General features: G+C 43.6%; 1 protein-coding gene across 1 annotated transcript in view; it reads right to left on the bottom strand.

The window, feature by feature from the left end:
* Positions 1-227: 227 nt before the first annotated feature.
* Positions 228-22,319, bottom strand: part of CADM3 (cell adhesion molecule 3) — an 80,912-nt gene continuing 58,820 nt past the window's right edge. The window contains exons 4-9 of the mRNA XM_088137399.1: positions 21,698-21,835; positions 20,504-20,674; positions 18,398-18,488; positions 16,195-16,364; positions 10,662-10,787; positions 228-9,965 (exon numbers count right to left, since the gene is read on the bottom strand). Of these exons, the coding sequence (XP_087993525.1) occupies positions 9,847-9,965; positions 10,662-10,787; positions 16,195-16,364; positions 18,398-18,488; positions 20,504-20,674; positions 21,698-21,835 (815 nt within the window). The 3' untranslated portion in view covers positions 228-9,846. The remainder of the gene's footprint in view (positions 9,966-10,661; positions 10,788-16,194; positions 16,365-18,397; positions 18,489-20,503; positions 20,675-21,697; positions 21,836-22,319) is intronic.

Below are 22,319 nucleotides of genomic sequence, written 5' to 3'. Positions count from 1 at the left end.
GAATGTTTTGGCAGGCTGTTCCCCAGGGCTCCATCCATCCTTCCTCTCCGTGTGGGGTTTGTCTTGGTCATGAACTGCCCCCAGATCCACGTCTGAAGGGATGGTCCACTCACCTTGTGCTCAGCCCTCCCAACGCTCCTGTGGGGCTTCCGAACAGTGTCCACCCCACAAGGCCCCTCCAGGCAGGAAAGCAGAAAGACGCCAGTAAGATAACATGTATTATCCAGATATATTTATAGGTTTATCTTCTGAGATTAGCACAGGATATTTAGAAAGGTTATAAAGGAACATCGACATCAGTTGTAACTTTTCTGGTTTTCTCCCCACACCCCTGAAAGTTTATATACATACAAGAACAAACCACAAAGCACTCAAGAACAATTTGAGACCGCCAACCTCACTTGTCCCCACGGCCAACCCAGAAGATTGCGTGTGTGTGTTTGTGTAATGCATGTTTTCCTCTTTTTTTTTTTTTTTATTTTAGCTCAGTACAAATATGGCTTTTGGGTAATGCGCGGAGAGTCCGACTCCAATCAGGAAGCATTTTGAACAATTCCAGTAGGGGGCGCCAGCTGCCAGGATAGAGAAGGATTGCATTTTTGGAGCCAGCAAGTAAGGTTTGCCATAGACCTACCACCCTCCCCGCCATTGCACTGCTTCGGAGGTCCTTGGAGAAAGGGCAGGATCTAAAGGCGAGAAGCAGCAATTTGACCACCGACTTTATCTTATGTCCCCGCTGGTCTCCCAAATTTGGGGGAACAGAATATGAAAAATATATATATATATATATATATATATATATATATATATATAAACACACACACACACATGCTGTTGCAGATAGTTCATATGCATAGGATTATTAGGGTTATGCATAGAAGCGGGGTGTGGAGGTGGTTGGGGTAGAGTGAGAGCCAGTCCTTTTGGATTATAATTCCCATCAGCCCCCAAGAGCAGATGCAAAATGCTGGTGTGTGTGTATGGGGGTATTGTAGTCCAAAATATTGCAAGATTACCTACTGCAGAGTCTGGAGTCTTTGATGCTCCCCATCCCGCCCCCACCGTTTTCGTTTGTTTCTTACCAGACAGGCTGTTATTCGCTTGGAGCTGCTTTAGAGAACTTCTGTCTAGGCCTGGTGGGTAGTGGTGGAAAGGAGATGGGGTGCAACTGGTTTCTGCTCATGGCCACGCAACATACGCTACCTCTCCTGGGAGATGTTGGGGGACAGTTGCTTTTCCCATGCAGCGGCCAAAGACTACCTTCCCCAGAATGGTCACCAGCACCAATGGTGTCCGTTTCGGCCAGTTTTTAGAAGGGTTCCATGGCTGACCTGGAGTCCCTCAGTCCTTGAATGGTCAGTGGTGGAAACGAGTCACGGAGGCATTTTTCTCTGCCATACCATTTCCCATCCAGATGTGGGGTGGATTGGGCCCAGAGACTAAGGGGCTATTGGGGAGGAGGACATTCCCTTGAAAAACTAGCCCACTGTGTCTCCTTCCAACTGTCGTGCCCAACAAGAAAGGTTGTTTCTATCTTGGGATGGCAAGACGGCCTTCATTACCCCATTGGTGCCTAGTGTCCTTGGGTACAAGGAGAAATCAGAGGTTGCCAGATGGGAAGAACTGTCAAGTCCCAAAAGGAAGCCAGTTGCAATCCACCTTAGCTTTCTTGCATACCGGGTTAGATGCTGGGTGGATGGGGCAGGAAAAAGACCAGAAAATACGTAGAAACATATTTTCTCACCCTGATAGGAGTTTGGCTCCTCCAGGATAAAACAGGTGGCAGGAGCCATCAGGTTAAGAAAGAGGCCCTGCTTGCATTTTTCTTAAAAAGGTAGAATGCATGGGGGGAAAATGCATATGCCTTCCTCATTCTTGCAGTCTTGAAAAATTCAGAATGGAAATCAATTTCAGAAAATGGCAGGATTCCAAAGAAGGGAACTATGGTTGTGAAAACTGAACATCCCACCTGGAACTAGAGTTACCTTTTATATATGTGTGTGTAGGTGGGCGTGGTTTCTTGAAAAGAAACCACCTGGCTCAGAACGGGTTTGCTTTCATCATCTCTGCAAACATTATCTTGGAAGCTCACTGACCACTTTATGTATTTCGTGTGGACTTTGCAGAATCCTTATGGTTGATCATCCTCATCGCCCCCCAACTTAAAAAATAATAACGACATCAACGATAAAACAACTGGGCTAAACAGCACCGCTGGGCTTATGTTTTTCAATTCCTCTCCATCTTTTTTCATAAGCACTTCTGGGGGGGGGGGAAACCACAAGCAAAAGGGGAATAGATTCACCAGAATTGGGGGGGAGGGCATATAAATGAATATACATTGGATTCTAGCCACTTGCCAATGTGGAACTCTGCTTCCTTTCTCTTTATTCAAACGGGAAGGTTTGTGGAGAAAAAGAGGTTGAAAGTCAATAGTCTCAAGAGAGTCAATTAAAAAAGAAAAGGAATGTAGGCTTGTAAATGCTTTGTTTTACCAACCTAAACAGTTTCTTTCTTCCCACTACGGTTGGCTCATCTCCTTTGCAAAGGAGCCTGTTAACTGTGACAGGGGAGCTTGCTCTGCTGCAGCATCGCCAGCGCCAGTCGACCCAGCTTTCAGTTCTGCCACCAGAGACAGAAAGTCTCCAATCCCCAAAATCCGTGCAAAGGAAAAAAAGGAGATGCCTCCGTATGGGAGCAAAAAAGCCCCCTCAGCACAGCCTGCGCGGAAGCAAACAGAGACACAACAGGGCACCTCAAACAACTGATTCTCACGCCAAAAATCACAGCCTGACTTCTCTCTCGCACATATAATCATCCTAACTCTGTTCTGCCTTTGCAACTCAGTTAGGAGCCTAACTAAATACTCATTAAGACACCTTGCAAGTGTCTTCAGTGGAAGCAGGACTCCGAAGAGGAGGTTTGAAGATGCTTATTCAAATATCAATCGCATTTTTAAAAGAAGAGGTGGGGGGAAACCCCACAGTTCTGCCAGCAGCTATTATCCAGAGAAGCAGCGTACGGTTTGAAGCAACGGGGGCAGCGTGCTGGCATTTAGCAACCGTGTGCCTGAATAGCTCTTGGAAGACACCATGTCCCCGTTAAAGTGCATTAGAGAGGGTTGAGGCTTGGAAAAATATTCATGCAGTTAGCATGAACGTTTGCAAGGAGACAGAAGAATGTTTGGCACGGCGGCTAATCAGGCCCTAGCGCCATTCTGGTGGTAGAGAGAGCTAAAAAAACGGGTAGGTAACATTGAAAGCAACATGGAGTGGGGGGGGGGGGAACATGACTAGAAGTCCTCAGGGGACCACATTTGCCCCCTCCCAATGAAACACAGGCCCCAGCACGTGCCCGACCAAGCCAACCCCTGGCACCGGTTCCCACGGCTGGCAAAACACCTTGAGGACCGCAGATCCTTCGAAGGGGTTGAGTGGACGCGAATCTTCCCAAGGAAGAAAGAGGAGGGGGGAAGCAACGAAAAAACAGATGCACACTTAGCAAGCCACTCACGGCATCAAGAAATTATTCTAGTGAAAAATGGGGTGGGGAGCCGGAGACAGGGGAGACAAATGGGCTGACACACCATTGGCTCTTGAAAGGCTGCGCGGAGCTGCGAATGTGCAGAACGAGAGCTGCTTGGCATACCCGTTCAGGTGAAGGGAAAGTTATTCCGATGGTGGTCGGATGATAATAGGTGACAACTTACAGACTTGGGGGGGGGGAATCATACACTCCCCCCCCTCCCATGGGTTCATTTTTGTCTGCCTATCAGTAATTAGCATTCCCTTATTTTTCACAGGCAAGTTTAGGTGATGATCTGCATTGATCTCTAATGGGAGAAGCACAGTTGATGTGTTTTTCGCTGATAGGCCATTCAAAGCCAGACTTTTAAAAGTGCAAAGGGGGGGGGGTTCCTTTTAAAAGTGCAAGCAGAGGTGGGGGTTTCCTTTTTTTAGTGATATTAAGTCATCCTAGTAGATTTTTTATCCTTATCTCTGCAAGTCTCATTTTGGAAAGACACAATGTGCTTCCCTTGGTAATAAATACAATCCACGTTCTGGGTTGGCAACACATTAAACCATACTGGCTGATCTGGCACAAACACAACGCCACCCCCCCAATGAACACCCCTCCCCAACATTTAACCCAGCAAAAAGTTAACTAAGCTGAGCACAATGGGCAAAGGCGGCTGTTATTTAACTGCTGGTTAGAAGACAGTTGTGTGGAAAATGGATTCTAAAAATGTGGTATTTCTCATGATTACGCTCACAAATATGCACTACTGAGTGTGTGAGGAGTGGGACTCTGTTCTTTATTAGAGTGTGTGTGTTTCCAATATTTTGCTGATACACTATTTAAATAAAAAAAAGGGGGGGGACCAGTTCTTTTCTACCCCACTAGAAATATGTTCCCTTGTAACTAGATTTTGGAGTTGCTATGAAGATCATCACAGTGCACTGTTTCTGGGATATTAGTTGCAGATCTTGTAATTTTTTTTAAGTTATAGGACAACAGGCTGGAAGATGCTGTTGAGCTGAATCTCTCCTTGCTCAACAAATCAAACCGTCAATAAATCTTTCTAGGTTTGCAATTTAACAGCTTGTCTCTTAGGAACAATCTCGTCCCTGCGTTTGAACGATATGTCAAAACGGAAATGATATTGGCCCCAGTTTCTCTCTCTTCCTTGTCTGGCTCAGTTTATTGATTGAATAGGGTCTGGCTTTCCTTCCTGGACCATTTCCTCGCAGGGCTGTTGTGAGGCAGGGAGGGAAGAAAGCGGGAGGCTCCCCAAGATACCTTAAGAGGAAAGGAGAGGGATGAACAGCAAAGAATAAATAAAAAAGATGTTGATCTTGAGGACTAGGAACATGGTTGGACCTGGTCAGGGGTTGGGGGTCCTTTTTCTACATGGAGGGTTAAGAATAATTTCTCAGAAGTTGGAGGGAGGTGGAGTCAAAGTAAGAAGGGGGTGGGGCCAGAATCCAAAGTGGGCAGGGCCAGGACAAAAATGGGGTGGACATGCAATGGGTGGGGCAGTCTCCTTTTCTATCCCTCTCTTCCTGTTATCTTTCTCCCATTTTTGGTCCAGATGTCAACTAAAGGAAAGCCGAGAGTGGTCTGAACTGATTCCTTGCTGTGAGTTTTTTGAACTACGCCATGAAATTAGAAATTAGAATGAGGGGTTTACAGATCCAAACCTGCCCCCTTCCCCCAAATTTGAGGATTTGCATTGCCCTTTGTAACAGAGATCAAAAGTTAAAAAGATCACTTTCCTTTCTTCAATCCTGCTAATAAATACAGGGATTAAAAAGTGTTGAGAAAAATGCATTCCCCTCCTTCCCTACACTGAGATTTTGGTTTTGGTTGTTTTAAAAAATATTGTGGTTTTTCAAGATCTACCATGAAAATCACCTTCTGAGTGGCCTGAAAATATGGCATAATAATAGTAAGAGCAATAATAATAGTAACAATAATTATAGTAACAACAATAACACCATCAATGAAACAACAACAGGAACAACAACCATTGCCACATTGAAATTTTTCATTTATCCATTCTTGTAGCTGCGTTGTTGATTATAAAAAGCAATTTACTTCTTGGAGAGAGAAGAGGAAATTAATTCAGAAGGCCTCCCTACTCCAGAAATCAAATATTTACATGACTGAAATAATCATGGTCCTAGTCCATATGAGGGCATCGTTTGCATAATAGGAACAATTTGAGCAGTTTCTCTTTACAGACCCATTGCAAAGCTTTATTTTTAAAAAGAAACAGGGGACAGCCCTGTCTGAGTCGAACTATGCCTGCAAATGTTTCGCTTGTTTTAGCAAAAGCCATTCAACTGCCTGTTATTCTTAGAACATCTCCTAACCGGCAAGGCCATGCAAGCATTAAAACCCATGCGCTTCTGTTTCAAATGCAACACAGACAGCTGGCAACTCTTACGTTGAAACGGTCTTCTTGGAGTGGGGATTGAAATGGGGCAGGCTTAGTCACCCGGGGAAAAATAGGGAAATAAAAGCAGAGTTTAAAACGGTAAAGCTGCTGATCTGTTTGAAGAGGGCGATACATTCCATGCATGGCGTTCATTGGGGTAAGGAATGAACAAACACTAATAGTTTAAGAGGAAGCATCCAAAAGCAAGTAATTGTTTCGTGCTGAAAGAGACATCAAGTGCTTTAAAATTGCTGCTCACCCCGCTGAGCAAAAATACCACCTCTAATTAGGATGACAAGGGTGTTCCATCAGTGATACACGCAAACATACACACAACAAATCTTGCACCTCTCCTTCCAGCACACCAGGACCTTGGAAGGCCTTCCCTTGTTGGCTTCTCTTGTATTGTTTGAGGCCGGGTGGATTTGCACAGATTGATCACGAATCACTCTGCTGGATCCGGCCAAAGCGTTAGACCCACGGCCTGTTTCCACCGATCTGGACAGCCAGTAGTGGGTGTTAACCCCACCCCACCATTGCCCCATTAAGAGGACGTTGCTTTCAAAAACAGAGATGGAGGAGAGGAGGACTGGTGGAAATCGGGTTCAATCCGATTTGTTGAATCCATTCTCCTGGAAAATCGGAACATTCAGGGAGTGGATTCAAATGTCTCAATGGATTTGAATGGAATCATTGCTTTGAACATCTGAATGAGAGGGCTGGATTTGAAAGTCCAATTTGATTCAGACAAAAAAAGTCTTCAAGACCTTTTTCAAAATCACCTGAATGAAATCATTCAGTTCAACCAACTGAATTAATCTGTTGGCTTCCATGCACTGATCTGTCCCATTGCATTGACGCAACATGGATTTGCATAACCCCAGGAGACAGCTCTTACAGCTAACAGCTTGATCCTCCATGGGTCCCTCCAAACCACGCAGGTTGGTGGCCCTCCCTAAGACATGTGGCAGTGAATTCCATAATCTATCAAGCGGTCATTCCTTTTATTGGCCTCAAATCACACGCTCAGACATTCCAAATAAATAAATGACATGATAAAGTCAATCTATATCTATCAGCAATAGAAATTCAGGCTGTAGACCCCAGTTACAGAAGTTGGCAGAGGGCCATGCATGAACACTGGGCGAGTGCCACGGGCCATGCCTTGAAAAAGTGGGTGGCCCAAACCCAGAACAGCAAAATATGTTCTGGTGGGAGAAGAACCCAGAATGCTACATTCTGCAAAATGGCAAAACTAGGAATAAACACAAGAATTGTAAGGATTTTTTCTCCACATGTATACTCATCATACCAAACACTTAAAAAACTAAAAAGTAGTTGTAAACTCGCAAAGCTAAGGCAACAGATTTCTCCACCCCAGATTTGATGTGAAACCATCAGGGACTTTAAAATGTGAAAGGTTTGTTTCATGCAAATATCCACCCCGTTTCTAGCCCTCACTGAGGTGTTTGTGAAAACTTTTAAAACACTGGCAGTACCTATGTGATTTCCCCCCCCCCCCCCTTTTACTATAGACTTTTATGATAAAGTGGTCAGGTAGATGAACAACCATCCAGAGGTTTTCTTTTTAAATGTGTTGTGACGAATGTCACAATTTGGTGTCATATCAGCTGGCAAGTTTATTACTCCCCAGGGCTGATTTTCACACAACTCTCCCTGATAATGGGTAAACGTAAACTTATCCTTCTGGGATCCCATTGTGAGATCAAGACATTTGCCACAAGTCTGAGCTCCAAGTGAGTCTGCAAAACACCACCATTTCCAATGGTTCCAAAGGATCCAGGCGAAAGAAAATGGTGGTCGTTTGCTTGCAGTTGTGTTAGTTGGGGGCTGAGATCTGAGCAGACTTCCCACATCATCAGCAGTGAACGATAGGGGTGTATGGTGGAGGATGTTCCTTTCAAGAACCCTGCTGGTTCAACTTTCCCCATCACCGGACACTAGTGCTGGGTGGAACTTGCCTTTTTGATGCTCCCCAAAAGTCCTTTCTCATCTCTACGGCAAGGAAGACACAGAAGGGTGAGACACCCTTGGACACTGAGACCGTGTGGGTGAAAACTGAGGAAGATCCTGGTGAGGGGCCTCTTTCACCGACTCCCTTTAAACACCCATGTCTACTACCATCCCCCCCTCCCATGGTTGGGAAGCTTCAATGACACTTGGGTGGCATCCAACCACACTGTCAGAATTTTTTTCCATGGGTTTGGGTAGGGACTGGAACTGGGTAGCTGGCGCCCCATGGTTACACAGACCACAGAACAACATTCTCCTCTCGAACAAAGAGACTCAACTGGAGAAACAAAACTAGACTGAAGGATAAAATCAGTACACAATGACTTCCCACCTGCCCCAGACCCTTCCCAATAGTCCCCCAAGACCTGGTACCAACATTATCCAATGTAAGAGGATCCAAGGAAGAGGCCCCAATTCTTTCAAATCACGAGAACCCAAGTAAGTGATAACAATTCTTCAAAATCAAGAGGACTTGAGTAATTGGTACCAGTTTGTCGAAATCAAGAAGGGTCCAAGTTACTAGGACCAATTATTCTGAATCAGGGGAACTTGAGTAACTAGTACTAATTTGTCTGGATGAAAAGGACCCAAGCAACTGCTACCAATTTGTCCAAATCAGGGGATCTGAGTAATTGGTGCCAATTCTTCTGAATTAAGAGGACCTGAATAACTAGTACCAATTTGTCCAAATCCAGAGGATCTGAGCAACTAGTACCAATTCTTCTGAATCAAGAGGATTCGAATAACTAGTACCAATTTGTTTGAAGAGGACCTGAGTAACGGGTACCAGATCAAGCAGATTTAAACAACAGATACCAATTCTTCTCATTTAGGAGGACCCAAGAAACAAAGATTCTTCAAATACTAGGGGCGTTATTTGTAACCCACAGAACCTTCTCAAATCTATCTTGCTTGGTTCCTCAGTCATCTCAAGATTTTCCCATCTGTTGGTCCTTCATCCCATCCAAGATCCAATTTGCAGGAGAAATTTAAAGATTTCTCATTGGGAGGAAGGACCCACATCTCATCAATGGGGGTCTACTCCCAAGTTATGCATCCCACCCGCCCAATTTTTTTTGCACAAGCTGATTTTATCCTGGAGGCCGCAGCCAAAAACTAGGACAACCCTAAAGAAAGCAGAGGCACACCCACCACATCCCTTGAATACCCCACCCCACCATCAAGACATTCCCAACAGAAGGGGACAAGAACAGAGATCTTCCAAAAGAAAAGAAAGAGTCCAAAACAGAGCACATCATTAAAAAAGAAAAAAAGAGGGGGAGGGAAGAGACCCCCAAACCAACAGCCCTGAAAACAAGCTGGAAGGAAGGAAGGAAGGAAGGAAGGAAGGAAGGAAGGAAGGAAGGAAGGAAGGAAGGAAGGAAGGAAGGAAGGAAGGAAGGAGAAAGGGAAGGAACGTAGCATCATCACTCACTCTTCAGCTCTGTGTTTTTAGTGTGAGCTCGGCAGCCGCAGGTATGTAGATACAAGCAAGCAGGAAAAGCAGGGGGTGCTTTTTTGTTTTGAAGGATTCTCAGTGTTCAGAAGGATGGGGTTTCCCCCCTCCCATTTGGTAGCAATGTTTTATACAAGTTCAAGAAGCATCATGAGCCAGTTGATCTCTTTTTCCCCCCTCTCTTTCTCTCTCTCCTTCTCCGTCTGTCGTTAATCTCGGCCCTCCCTTGCTACTGTCCCTCTGTCTTTCCATCTCATTCCTTCCTGGGCACGAGAGAAATGCCATAGACATATTGGTTGGGTGGGTTCCGTTGTCATCCTGTTGAGGTCGGGTTCCAATTTGCCACTACTTCTTCCTCTTCTTCCTCCTCTTTCTCCCCCCTGCTGCCCTGCCACCGTGCCCCACCCTTCCCCTCTTAGATGAAATATTCCTTCTTGTCGTCCCCGCCTGATTGACCTCCCTCTGCGTTGATAATGGCTGTGTCTGCATCTGGGGCATCGTCTGAGCCTTTGGCCTCATGGGTCAAGTAGGTGCCTGTATGGGAGGGAAGGAAGGAAGGAAGGAGGAGAGAGAGAGAGAAAGAGAAAGGAAGGAAGGTGGAAAGGGAGGGAGGGAGGGACGGACGGAGGGAGGGAGGAAGGAAAGAAGAAGCCAAAGGAGAATTATTTCACTTCATTGCTAAGGAAAAAAGGACACAAATTTTTGCAAATCTTCCTTCTTCAGGTTCATAAAGAGAAGGAGGATTGGAAGCTCCAAGTTATTCCTAAGTCTTAAATCAGGATAGAAGATCCACAGGACAACCAGGCCAGGGCTGGAAAAATGAGGTGGGTCACAGGGGGTCCTAGGCTGCTTGTTGCCCTTCCCTTATAGACATTACCTTAGTTCTCTGGTGGTGGTGAAGAGGAGAGACAGAAGTTCAGGTCTCCTTCCACCTTCATTTGAGCCCCTGAAATTTCTACTTGTGATTTATTCTCCCACCTTATAAGATCCTTTAAAAATCAGCGGGAGCTTTCAGATCTCCCAGTGGGACAGAAATAAAACAAGATAACAGTCCCACGTTTGAAAAACGTTCCTTTGTGTAAAATATGCCTCCAATCTGGGCAATAGACAGACAGGGCCTCTGAATAAGGGGCAAGAGGAAACAGGTAGAGCTGGGATGTGGATCCCCAAGACACCTGAAGACAGAACGCAAGGGACTGAGAGGGGAGAAGGCAACTGTCTGGAACTTACCTTTGTGCCGAATCAAGTAGTGTCCCAGAATGATGAGGAGGATGAGGAGGAGGAAGACGACAACTGCTACTACGCCTCCAACGATGGCGTGATAGCTGCTTCCTGTGTGTGGCATGGGACTGGAGTCTATCCAGATAGAAACAGAATGCAAGACTTAGTGGCCAACCGTCCAAAGTTCACCATCTCTTCTTGAAACCATCTTATTACTAGCTATTTCTGAGTTTAATATTCCCAAGATACTGGATGGGCCTTAGACTGGGGAAGTCTGTATGCTTAACTTTCTTCCTTTTTGTTATGTGTATGTGTTTAGTAAGTTTTCTAGTCTCTATATAGAAAAGTAAATATATGGAGGTAGGATTATGCTCAACTGTTCACTAAAATGTACAGTAAAACCTTGCTTTAACAGCTCCTAAATTAGCAGACTTTGGATGCAACAGACCAACTTTTTTACTGGACATTGCCAAGAAAAAAAATGATTTTACAGACCCTCATTCAGCAGATTGTATGGATGCAAGAGGCCAAATTTCTGACTTGGTATCACCTAGAGAAAAATTAATTTAACAGACCCTAATTTAGCAGATTTTGGAGTTAACAGACGGGATCTCTGATATCACTTGGACGTCACTTGGATGTAATGGACTGGTCTGCTCATCTGAAGCAGTCTGGATGAGGCTTCATTTTTCAACATCCACAGTGATGTACATAAATGGCATAATTATGTCATTCAACAAAGGACATGAACTGATGCAAACGACACACTTTTGTATTTAACAATCAGGAATAATAGACACACCTTCTCCCCCAATTAGTCCATTAAGCTTGACACTTCATTGTTGTACTATTAGAGTACAATCTTATATATATCTGTGTGTGTGTGTGTGTGTGTGTGTGTGTGTGTGTGTGTATCTATCTATCTGGGAGTAAGTTCCACTGAACAATGGGATCCTGCTAAGATGTAAATGACATCCATATTTGGCTAGTGGCATTTATATGTATTAGTTTAGCTCCTTGGGCTGTTAGTCTAGCTAATTTCCTTTCCTTTTACTCAACTGTTTCTCTAAAGCAAGGTTTTTCAAACTCTGTTCCATGGAAACCTAAAATTCCAGAAGAACTTGGTGAGGTTTGATGAAAAAAAAGTTCACTTGAATTCTCTGTCACTAGATCTTAGCCTGTAGCTTAAAGGCTTTTTAACCTGCAGGGTTTGTGGCCTGAAAAAATGTAAAACCTCTGCTCTAAAGCAAATCCATCACAGTCCATTCTGGCCAAAGGAAGTGTGATATTGGAAGCATCATGAAAAGCCACCGGTGGGCCGAGGACCGGAGCAAATCTGATTTAGTTTAGTGGAAAGTTACATGGGATGAACGTGAAATGAAGATAATCAAAGGCAGTTAACACACTTTCTCTTCTCCCTCCCCACCCTTCATGTTAAAATGCCCTCTTTCTGCTTCTTTAGAAATTGCTATTCCATGGCGACCTGGAAAAGGGTACTGGGGGGGGGTGTACACACAGGTCTGGACTTTAAGTTGGGCTCCTCTGCTCTAAAGTAATGCTTATATTGCCTTTAGCAGACCTTCAAGGGAGGCGAGGTTGAAGAACCGTGATGGTGGGAATGCTACTTTATTTTTTATAGAGCCTATTAACAGAATCTTGAAAGTCTCTCCAAAATGTTCACGGTATCCTTTTTAAGCACAACAAAGTCAAGGTAGGGTTTCCTCCCTCCCTCCCTTTCGCTCTTCTCAAGGCCAGAACTAAATTCCTCTCCATTCAGAGTTTCTTTCAGAAAGAAAAAAGGGGCTGAGCATCCCTGGGCAAAATATTAGGATTGGATTATATCGGTGGATATAGTTATGCCCTGGGAGAGGACAGTGGAAGAAAGGAGCATCGAAAGTAGCAAGACTTTTTCGAAACATTCACCAAATCCTTCACCAAGATGTCACAGGAATTTGCCTCCTTCCATAGCCTGCTTCTTTCTTGATTCCTGCCAACCCTCATAGGCAACTCCCAGAAGATAAGGGGTCTCCCATTTTCCAGAAATTAGGGGAACATTGGCCTGGAAATATTGTTCTTCTGTGGCAATGGTGTTTTGCCTCCCTGCCTTCTGAAATCTGAAGCCTTATTAGGCTTCAGGAAATTATTAATAAAGGGCCTTAGGGTTATAGATGTCACTGTCTATTTTTATTGCTTTTCGATTGGTTGTTTGATGATTTTATCAGTGGTTTAATTATGGTCTATTGTTATGCAAAATTACTTGTACCGTGGACATTTTATTGATGGGAGTGTAACCCACTGAGAGCAGCTCTACTGTGGTAGGCAAGGAAGTAGAACAAACGAAGAAATAAATGGTTCATCTGGAACCTACAGGAAGGTAAAATTGGGGGTGGCATGAGTTTGGCCAGCTGCAGAAGAGGACAAGGAATTTTAGGAACTAAGGTGAGACTGGCCGGCATCCATTCTGTCAAACTGTAGCATCTTCTTACAAATTGCTAAGTGGTACTCAGATCGGTCCGTTGCATCGTAAAGTCTAACTATTCAATTATTTTTGCGTAAACGGTTGTCCACCACAGCATGGGCTATAATAAATTCATTGGTCTTTAAGATGTTGCAATATTATCTTAGCATGCTGGGTGATCTAGGCTACAGCACAGGGAGTCCCCCACTGAAGAACAAGTTCCGTTCCCAAGATCTGTCCTTAAGTTGAATTTGTATGTAAGCTGGAACAGTATTTTTGTATAATGTATAAGTAGTATTGGGCAGTGAACTTGAACCATTATGTACTTAACTTGAATTTTGCTACAATAGGCTCTGTTCTTAACTATGGGTCGTCTGTAACCAGGGCGTTCTTAACCCAGGGACTTCCTGTATTCTGACAAGCCAGTCAGAATGTGGCTTGTTTGTTTCAGCATCCCACATTATGCAATCCAGCCAGCGACTGACCCAAATTCATCCAGTGAGTTTCAATAGCTAATGGTGGCATGAACCTGAGTCTCCCCAGCCCTCATCCAACACCTTAATCCAGTGTTCTTTAACCTCAGCCACTTTAAGATGTGTGGACTTCAATTCCCAGAATTCCCCCAGCCAGCATGCTGGCTGGGGGAATTCTGGGAGTTGAAGTCCACACTCTTTAAAGTGGCTTTGGTTGAGAAAGACTGCTTTAATCCATAGCTACGTTTGCTCATGCACAATATTATTCTTCCTTCCCAGAAACACTGTTCTCTCCATTAATTTGGGCATTTCTTTTAAAGATGCACACGCCACCTTTCAAAACAAAGATTTCCCAGAATGGGTTACAAATGTTGTCAGAGTTGCAATTCTAAATTATACAGAAAATACGTGCTAAACCTGTCTAAACACTGACAGACTAAAATGACGACGATTGGCATAGCATTGTTATAGGGTCAGAAAGCTGCCCAAGTACAGTGTGTGGCTTTGTAATAACTTCACCAAGTTATCTAAGGTAATTTCCCCCATTCCTGGATGGAGGGAATTAAGAAAGGTAAAGAGCCATGACCATCTTTGAGTTCTTGGCCAAAATGAAATCGAAACTAAATGTTTCTGGATTCTCCATATTCAGTTCCTGACTGTACAGAGCTAAGAGAGCTCTTGGGGAGTTCAATTTAGCTTTCCCCCAGGTTTGCTGGTGCCACAAGAGTTGCTAACCAGGACAAGTATGGATATCCTTCTCTCCTTGTGTCCACCAGAAAACCCCTGGCAGGCCAATGTTCTTAACAAAATTAAACCCTTTATTAGATTGCTCTAGATTAATTTTTAATGACTGTGGTATTGTCTGAAGTTAATTTTTAATGATGTTTATTTGGGTTAATGACCTTTCCAACCCGGATGATCTCCTGCCTCCTCCCCCCAACCCCCCGTTGCAGAAAACTAGGGTAGAGACATTGGCAATAAGTAAATGAATTAATAAATGCTGGCACGTTCGTCACCATTTTTATTTCCACAACAACCCTTTGAGGTAGTTGAAATAGCTGGTATAGGATTAGGAGGTCTTGAGGCTGGCTTTCAACCCCATTGTAGTGGGACATTATGCTACCCTAGCGCCATGATGTTGGCTTGTGCCCAAGATTAGTCCTCTCTTTGAACCCACCTCCCTTTCCCCAAAATCTATCCTGCCAGGGAGTCCAACCCAATTAGAAGCCCAAAGTTAACACTCCTAAATTCCACTATTCCTTCAGACCTTCTCCTTGTGTGCCACAGCTCGCTTGCTGAAAGAATCGGCAGAAAAAGAGATTATTCTATAGGGCGGTGCTGAACAATTTCACTGTCATTCAAAGGGCTCTCTTTAATACTGATGAAACATACCACTGGATTTTTTTCTCCCTGACTCAAGCAAGAGGTATCAGCCTCCATCACATCAGCCACAGTGCAGGGGTTTCTGCATGAAAAAAGGGGCAGAACTTTGATTGTGATGCCATGACCACATCCTTGTCTTTTCTGACCCCCTCTGCTATGGACACCACTGCCATTGGGACAGCAAGTCTGACAAAGACCTATCAAATCCAGATTCTAGTTATATCTACAAGAAGATAAAGTCTCTTTCAGGCTGATTTCAACCCCTGGTGACTTCATGAGCAAGCCAGGTCGTTGTCTTGGCAGCAGTATAGAAGTCATTTTCTAATTGTTTTTTTCTGGGATGCATTTTCCAATTTCCCAGCCTAACTCACTGCCTTGGTCATTTCTTGATCATCTCCCATCAAAACACAACTCAGTTCCAATTCTGCTTAGCTTCTTTAAGATCAGCCAAGGTCTACCAGATGCTCCCTCTAAGAAAGGTTGGATGTCCCTTCCATCCCACTTACACTTTTTAGACTGAAGTCTAGAGAAATGTCCTAGAAGTTAGTGGGAAACCCAATTCCATAGTGTTGTCAAGAAAAAGATGCGGATGTCTCCCTGAAGCCACCAAGGCACAAAATTGACTCGAAGGAGACATTTCCGGTTTACATCACTGACAAACATCAGCACCATGGAGAGCACTTCTCTTCTGCTAACTTTTTCAACTTCCTTGGAGAGTCGTCAGCCCATCAACAGGCATAAATAAATAACATGCCATGCGGTGTGAAACTGCACCTAAGTTGTGGTGGATTTGGAAAGCCCAGTTTGGACTATATTTTTGGAGAAGTTTCAGAAAAGTCCAAATTATTTGGGTGCCGGGAGGAGCTTGATCGCTCAGATCCTGGGGACCAATTAAGAAGATCAGCAAAGGAATGGGACTTAAACACCTGAAAACCACAATTTAGCACCAAGCATCTCTGAAACTCAAATATCAGGGTCTTGATTACTGGGAAAATCCAACCAGCTTAGAGCCCATTAAAAAAAACCCATATGGCGCAATGATGAAGGTGCTGGACTTCCAGCTACAGAGAATTAGGTTCAGATTTAGCCTTGGCCATAGAAACGCACTGGCTAACTTGGGGCCAGTCATTATTTCTCAGCCCAGACTACCCAACAGGGTTGTTGTGGTGGGAAAATTGGACAAAGAGGCACAACATATATTGCCTTGGGGCTACAAAAAATGGCTTACCACTAACAGATAGGATGTATCTCGCAGTGGAGATGCCCATAATATTTGAGGCATAGCAAATATATGTCCCACTGTCACTTTTGTTTAAGTTGGGGAAGATAAGGATATTATCCTGAGCGTCCAACAAGGGTGTCTCGACACCATCCTTCTCCCATTTGTATTCCTGAGGGCTGTGAAGGAAGGAAGAACAGAAAAGTCTAAAACTATTCAAACAGATCCATGGATCAAATAGAAGGGATGAAATTTATTTTCACTTTATCTGTCATTTCAATTTCTACAGCCATCCATTTGTACATGACCTTGAAAAATTAAAAGAAACAATAAGAATTAAGAATTAAAAGTAGCAAGGACTGATTCCATGGTCTGGCTAACTTTTATCTGCATCCCTTCCCATCAGAAATACACCTGCGTCTGCTTCTTTGCCTCTAGGTTTTTGCTGCTGCAGCACATTTATTTGATTATAAACCATTTATTTCTGTGCAGGGTTCTGAAAGCATTGGGGAAGACATGGTATATATATATATAGGCAGCTGGAAAATAAAAGAGCACACTTGCTGACAACAGATATACTGGAGGGCCTCTGTTATCTAAACCACAGCAAAATACAAGCACAATTCTGTAGGAATGGGGGGGAAAGGGGGGGGGACACTATTGGTTACAAATCTGACTTCCTGAGAATCTTCACTTTCTTTTTTTAAAGCAAGCTTGTAGCCCTCATGGTTAATGATGTGTTTGAAATCCTATAGGCCATGCTTGGCTGAAAATCACAGAAGCCAGAGGTCTGGCTGAATACAGTGTGCCCTTTCCAACAACTAGAGATCCTTCTTTTCCCTCAGCAGAGAAAATTCAAGAAGGAAAACGCAAAATAAAAACAATTATGCAAATGTTTCTCATTTGGCCTCCTTTACACGGGCTGCCCAATGTTGCTTCTCCTGGAAAAAAAAACCCTGTGACCTCAAAATCACAACTGTCCCACACAGTCCCACCTGTTTGAAAAGCAGCTTAACTCTTCAGGATGAATTGGAAAGGCTCAATTGAATGAAATAGGGATCAATCTATTTTCCTAAAGACATTCCACAGACAGGCCCATGGTTAACCCACTCATAAGAGGGTTTGGTCTCCCACTTTTTTGAGACAGGAAACTAATGGAAACAGCTTTATAAGCCCTAAAATAGACTTCATGGAACTTTGAGAGGGCTTTTTTAAAAAGGCCTTCAAATTCAAGGAAAATAAGGAAGAAAGATCCTGGCCATTGGGGGTGTCCATAGGCCATATGTACATCCAACATGTGGTAAAATAAAAAAAAAAAAGAGTGTGGCCCTTGGTCACAGCATTGTGGTCCCCGTCCTGATTTTTTTGACTACTCCTGCACCTGCTCCTGAAGGATGTAGTCCAATGTTTCTCAACCTTAGCAACTTTAAGATGAGTGGACCTCAACTCCCAGAATTCCCCAGCCAGCATGTGGGGAGCTGAAGTCCACTCATCTTAAAGTTGCTAAGGTTGAGAAACATTGACACAGTCTCTTTGCACCATCACCCAGCACATTGCAGCCCTCTGTTTCCTCCCAAACGTGAAAGATAGCTGTCTATACCCAAACCAGTCAATCTTAAAGGAAATCAACCCTGATTGCTCATTGGAAGGATCGATAATGAAGCTCAAGCTCAGATACTTTGGTCACCTAATGCGAAGAGAGATCTCTTTGGAGAAGACCCTGATGCTGGGAAAGACTGAAGGCAAAAGGAGAAGAGGACGGCAGAGGATGAGATGGTTAGAGAGCATCCCTGAAGCAATGAGCATGAAACTGAGCAAACTCAGGGTGGCAGTGAAGGACAGGAAGGCCTGGCGCAATATGGTTCATGGGGTCACGAAGAGTTGGACACGACTTAACGACTGAACAACAACAACAACAAAGATCTTATGTGCTAAACTTCTAATTTTGAACTCCAATCTCAGATAGATTCCAGCAAGGAAATCCCCAAACTGGGGAGATGTGACAGGTGTCCAAATGAAAACCAAAACCAATGCGTCAGAATCCTGTACGTTCGCTGTAGAAGGAGAAGCTAAGGGGGGGGACCATGAAAAGTCACTACTCAACTCTTGTTTTAGCTGAGTCTTCTCCAAGAACAGCAGCAGCAAAACTGGAAGAAGAGGGAGGCTAGAAGCTGGAGAAAAACTGTATTTCAAGGGAGGAAAGGAGACTTACACTGGATTCCCTTGTCCTTTGCAATGCAGTTCTAAATTGTCCCCTTCCTGTGGATGTTCTGGTTTTGGTTCAATTTTTGCTGTTGGTTTGTCTGGGGAGAGAAGGAAAAGGAGATGGAGGAAAATCAGTACCCACAATTGCAGTTCTAGCTACTGTAACGTTGTTATTCTGGCTAGAGATCTAGAGGTTTATTGTTCTTTATTGGAGACACCAGAATCTAAGGATGGATTCACACAGTTGTCCTAGGTGTGCAGGAAAGCCTTCCTTGGCATTTCTCAGCATCCTCTTCTTTCTGTCTTTAACTTTTTAAAAGATTCCTTTAATTAAAAAAAAAATCAATGGGACACTGACATGCTGAAAAGCAAAGCACCTGCCTCTCACATCATCTTTATTTCAACAATGCCTTTTAGAAAGCTTTTTAAAAATGGAGGGGGGGGGACTGAGCTGAGGGCTCCCTGCCGTACCCAATTTTACCTCTTTTTAGATATTATTTTTAATTTTTTTACAGGTTTTACGTAGTTTCCTTTAGCTTGCTGGTTGTCTTCTGGCTCTGTTTGCATTTTCTTTGAGTTTTATTTACTTATCTGTTCCATTTTTCCCCCCACTGTCAATGCCAGCCCTGTGAGGCAGGCAGCACTAAGATAAAAACCCAGTAAGGTTCTGTAGCTAAGGGTGAGCTAGAATTCAGTCTCCCCAACACCTTAACTGCTATTTTATTTCTATAAATTATGGGCTCCCTTTTTCTGCAGACTGCTCACATTTATTGGAAACTGAAGGCATGTGAAAAATGACAACAATCTGACACAAGCAGGAAAGAGAATAAAAAAAGAGTCTTGGCTGCATTGCTCATCAAAAATACAAAGATCACAGAGTCTTTTTTTTAAAGAAAGAGAGAAGGGGAAAGAGAATTCCAAAACTTATTCAACAGAGAAGGAAATAAACTGGTTTCAGGCTCATGAAGCATCAAGGTATTGGCTGTTTGCACAATAAACTTATCCTGGTTACCAAATCAACCCATTTGGAGGGTTCACACTCTACACTGAACCAGGAACTCAGCAAACCAGCTGGGTTTGTACCATGTGTTGAGCCAAACATCACCACCATCACCAGTGCAATGACAAAGGCTGGACAGAGCAATCTTCTTGTGTGTTGCTTAAATTTGGTTAGTTTAAGCTCTGTTGGGTGAACACTGCATGGAAGAACAAAACCAAGAAAAATATGCCAGGCAGATGAAGTTTCTCAAAAACTAAAGAGACCATGAAGGAGTGTTAGGAGAAAGAGAAGACAATGCCTAGCTTCAGAGAATATGCTAAATTTAAACCTGGATTAACTCTTGCCTAGGATTAGGTTCACATAACTTCAAATCTCCAAATAGACAAACCATCTTAAAGTTTAACTTGATGGCGCAGGGAGATAACATTTTGAGACAAGGACTGGGTTCCCCCTACACACTGAAACACAAACAGCCTAATCCTTTTGGATCAAGGGTAGTGGTATTCCTACCCTGGACAGAAGGTTGGACTAGAAGATATCTCCAAGGTCCCTTCCAACCCTATGATTCTGCAAACTTAAACACTGAATAACATCAATAGACAGATCCACAGATGTCAACAATGAAAGCGGATTCGCTAGTCCTCTTTCTGTAATGAGCTTAGTTTGGTCATCTCATAAGGTGGTTGGTTGGCTCAGAAGCCTCCAAACCACGGCTGACCATAAACTAGAACAATGTTTTGTGCAATTAGAGAAAGTCCAAGAAGGCCTATGCTGTGTTTTCCAAATGAGTGATCTCCAAATGGGTGGAAAATTTCAATTCCTGGAATATCTAGTTGGCAGGACTTGGGGTGATAGCTGGGAATTCTGGAATTCTGGAAATCCAATGCGCCACCATTGAAATGACCATTAGATGGCAGCAAGGAGTTAGTGTTTTCCATATCTCTTTACTGTCCTCTAGTGGTCATCCAAAGTTTTGCCACCCCAATATGGTAGCCTTAGATACCATAATGAATCTGTAAGTCTTTAAAATAAGTCACGGGCTTCTAGCATCATCCGGAAAGGTCTATTTGCATGCATTTCCCCTGCCTCCCTCCATTGCCCACAGTCACATACAAAAGACAGATATGCGTTGCGAGGTGGATTTCTCGGAGATTTGCTGAGAAGAAGGATCAACTGTGCATTTGACATCCACACCGTCATCCTCTTTCCCAACTGTAAATTCTACTTGGCTGGTGACAGTAAACGTCTTTCCGTTGGCATCTTTGGACATTTCCAAAGACTGGCCTGTTTGGGAGAGAAATCAAACCATGATTGGTGGCTTTGGGGGATGTAGCAAAAGGAGATGAGAGGCAGAATGACTTTGCTATAAAGGTCATGAAAATGCATCCTTTAAGATTCTGGAGCAAAGTAGACAATGCTTAGATGATTTCTCCAGAAGTGGCCACTTTGGAAGTAGTTTCTGACTGACAAAGTTCAGCTTATCATCTGCCTTTGAATCGATGGAACAATGATCTAATCCAGTGATTTTCTATTGCCTGAGGAATCAGGACTCAACATTACAAGAGTGACATTTATTTATTAAAAGCTTGTTTTGCCCCCTCTCTATATTTCCCAGTAGCTTGCAGTAGAATCATCATCATCATCATCATCATCATCATCATCATCTTCATCTTCATCTTCATCATTATCATGAAGCCATCTCAAGATTACAGTTTAGAAAAATGCCATATAAAAGGAAAGATGGATAGGGAGGGAAGAAGGAACAAGACAACTCAATTTTTGTTTGTGTGCATGACTTCTTAGAAGACTGCAAGGGTCCATGAATATGACTAAAATTAAGAAATCTTAGGCAACTTGAGCCCTGCAGGGTGTCCTCTAAACTCTCACATAACAAAATAAGTGGCTATTTATTGGCATGTAATTTGCTACTACTTAGAGATAATTAACTTAGAGATCTCCTAGCAACAAGATACTGTATGTTAAGGGCCACTGGTTTAATAGGCTTTAAAGAAAGAGGGAGCCAAATCAGAGAGGAAAACTTTACCCTAGCATCTGTGCCTCCATGTTTAAATGCAGTCTATCTCTGAATACTGGATGGTAGAGGAATCTCTCTCAGTTCTATGAAGACTTCACTAAAGCACTGACTATTCCTGGGAACAAACTAGATCAGTGTTCCTCAGCACGCTGGCTGGGGAATTCTGGGAGCTGAAGTCTACACATCTTCAAGTGGCCAAGGTTGAAACACAGAACAAGATTGTCCAATCCAACATCCCTCTTAGGTTCTTAAACAGCAAATTCACTCCTTACCTGTCAAGGGTTTATCACCCTTCTTCCATTTGAGCAGAGCAGCTGGCTTGCTGCCAGAAGAGGCACATGTCAACACAGCCACATCTCCTTCCCTAAGAGGACCTGAGTAACCAGAGATTTGGGGCTTTTGTGGGATTCCTGTAAGAAAAGAAGACAGTGAGGACTAGTGACTTGCTTAAAGTATCCCAGCTGCCCAGCAAAGCCCAGACAGTGAGGAGGGCTACCTTCTTAACCATGACATGGCAAAGCAGTATATTCCTTAGCCCAGTGTTTCTTAACTTTAGCAACTTTAAGACATATGGACTTCAAATCCCAGAATTCCCCAGCCAGCATGGCTGGCTGGGGAATTCTGGGAGTTGAAGTCCACACATCTTAAAGTTGCCAAGGTGGAGAAACACTGCCTTATCCACTGAATCTCAACATTAAAATGTGCTGAGGTTTGGGGATGGATATAAAAATATCATCAGCCATCATTGGCTGTGATTTTCAATGGGTGCAAAATGGTACTATGTGGTTCTCTGCAGGATGGAGCCCCGGCCCTTTCATAAAACCCATGTAACTGGCCCCTGAATTCTGAGCCATAAATTAACCCAAACCAGCTGGGTCCCTGCCTACATATTTG

This window comes from Python bivittatus, unplaced genomic scaffold (genome assembly GCF_059951505.1).
Source record: "Python bivittatus isolate LINGU-HERP-01145 unplaced genomic scaffold, Pbiv_v1 ctg000180_np1212, whole genome shotgun sequence".
NCBI lineage: Eukaryota > Metazoa > Chordata > Lepidosauria > Squamata > Pythonidae > Python > Python bivittatus.
The sequence above is the reverse complement of the archived record's forward strand: the minus strand, read 5'-3'. Positions and strand labels throughout refer to the sequence as shown.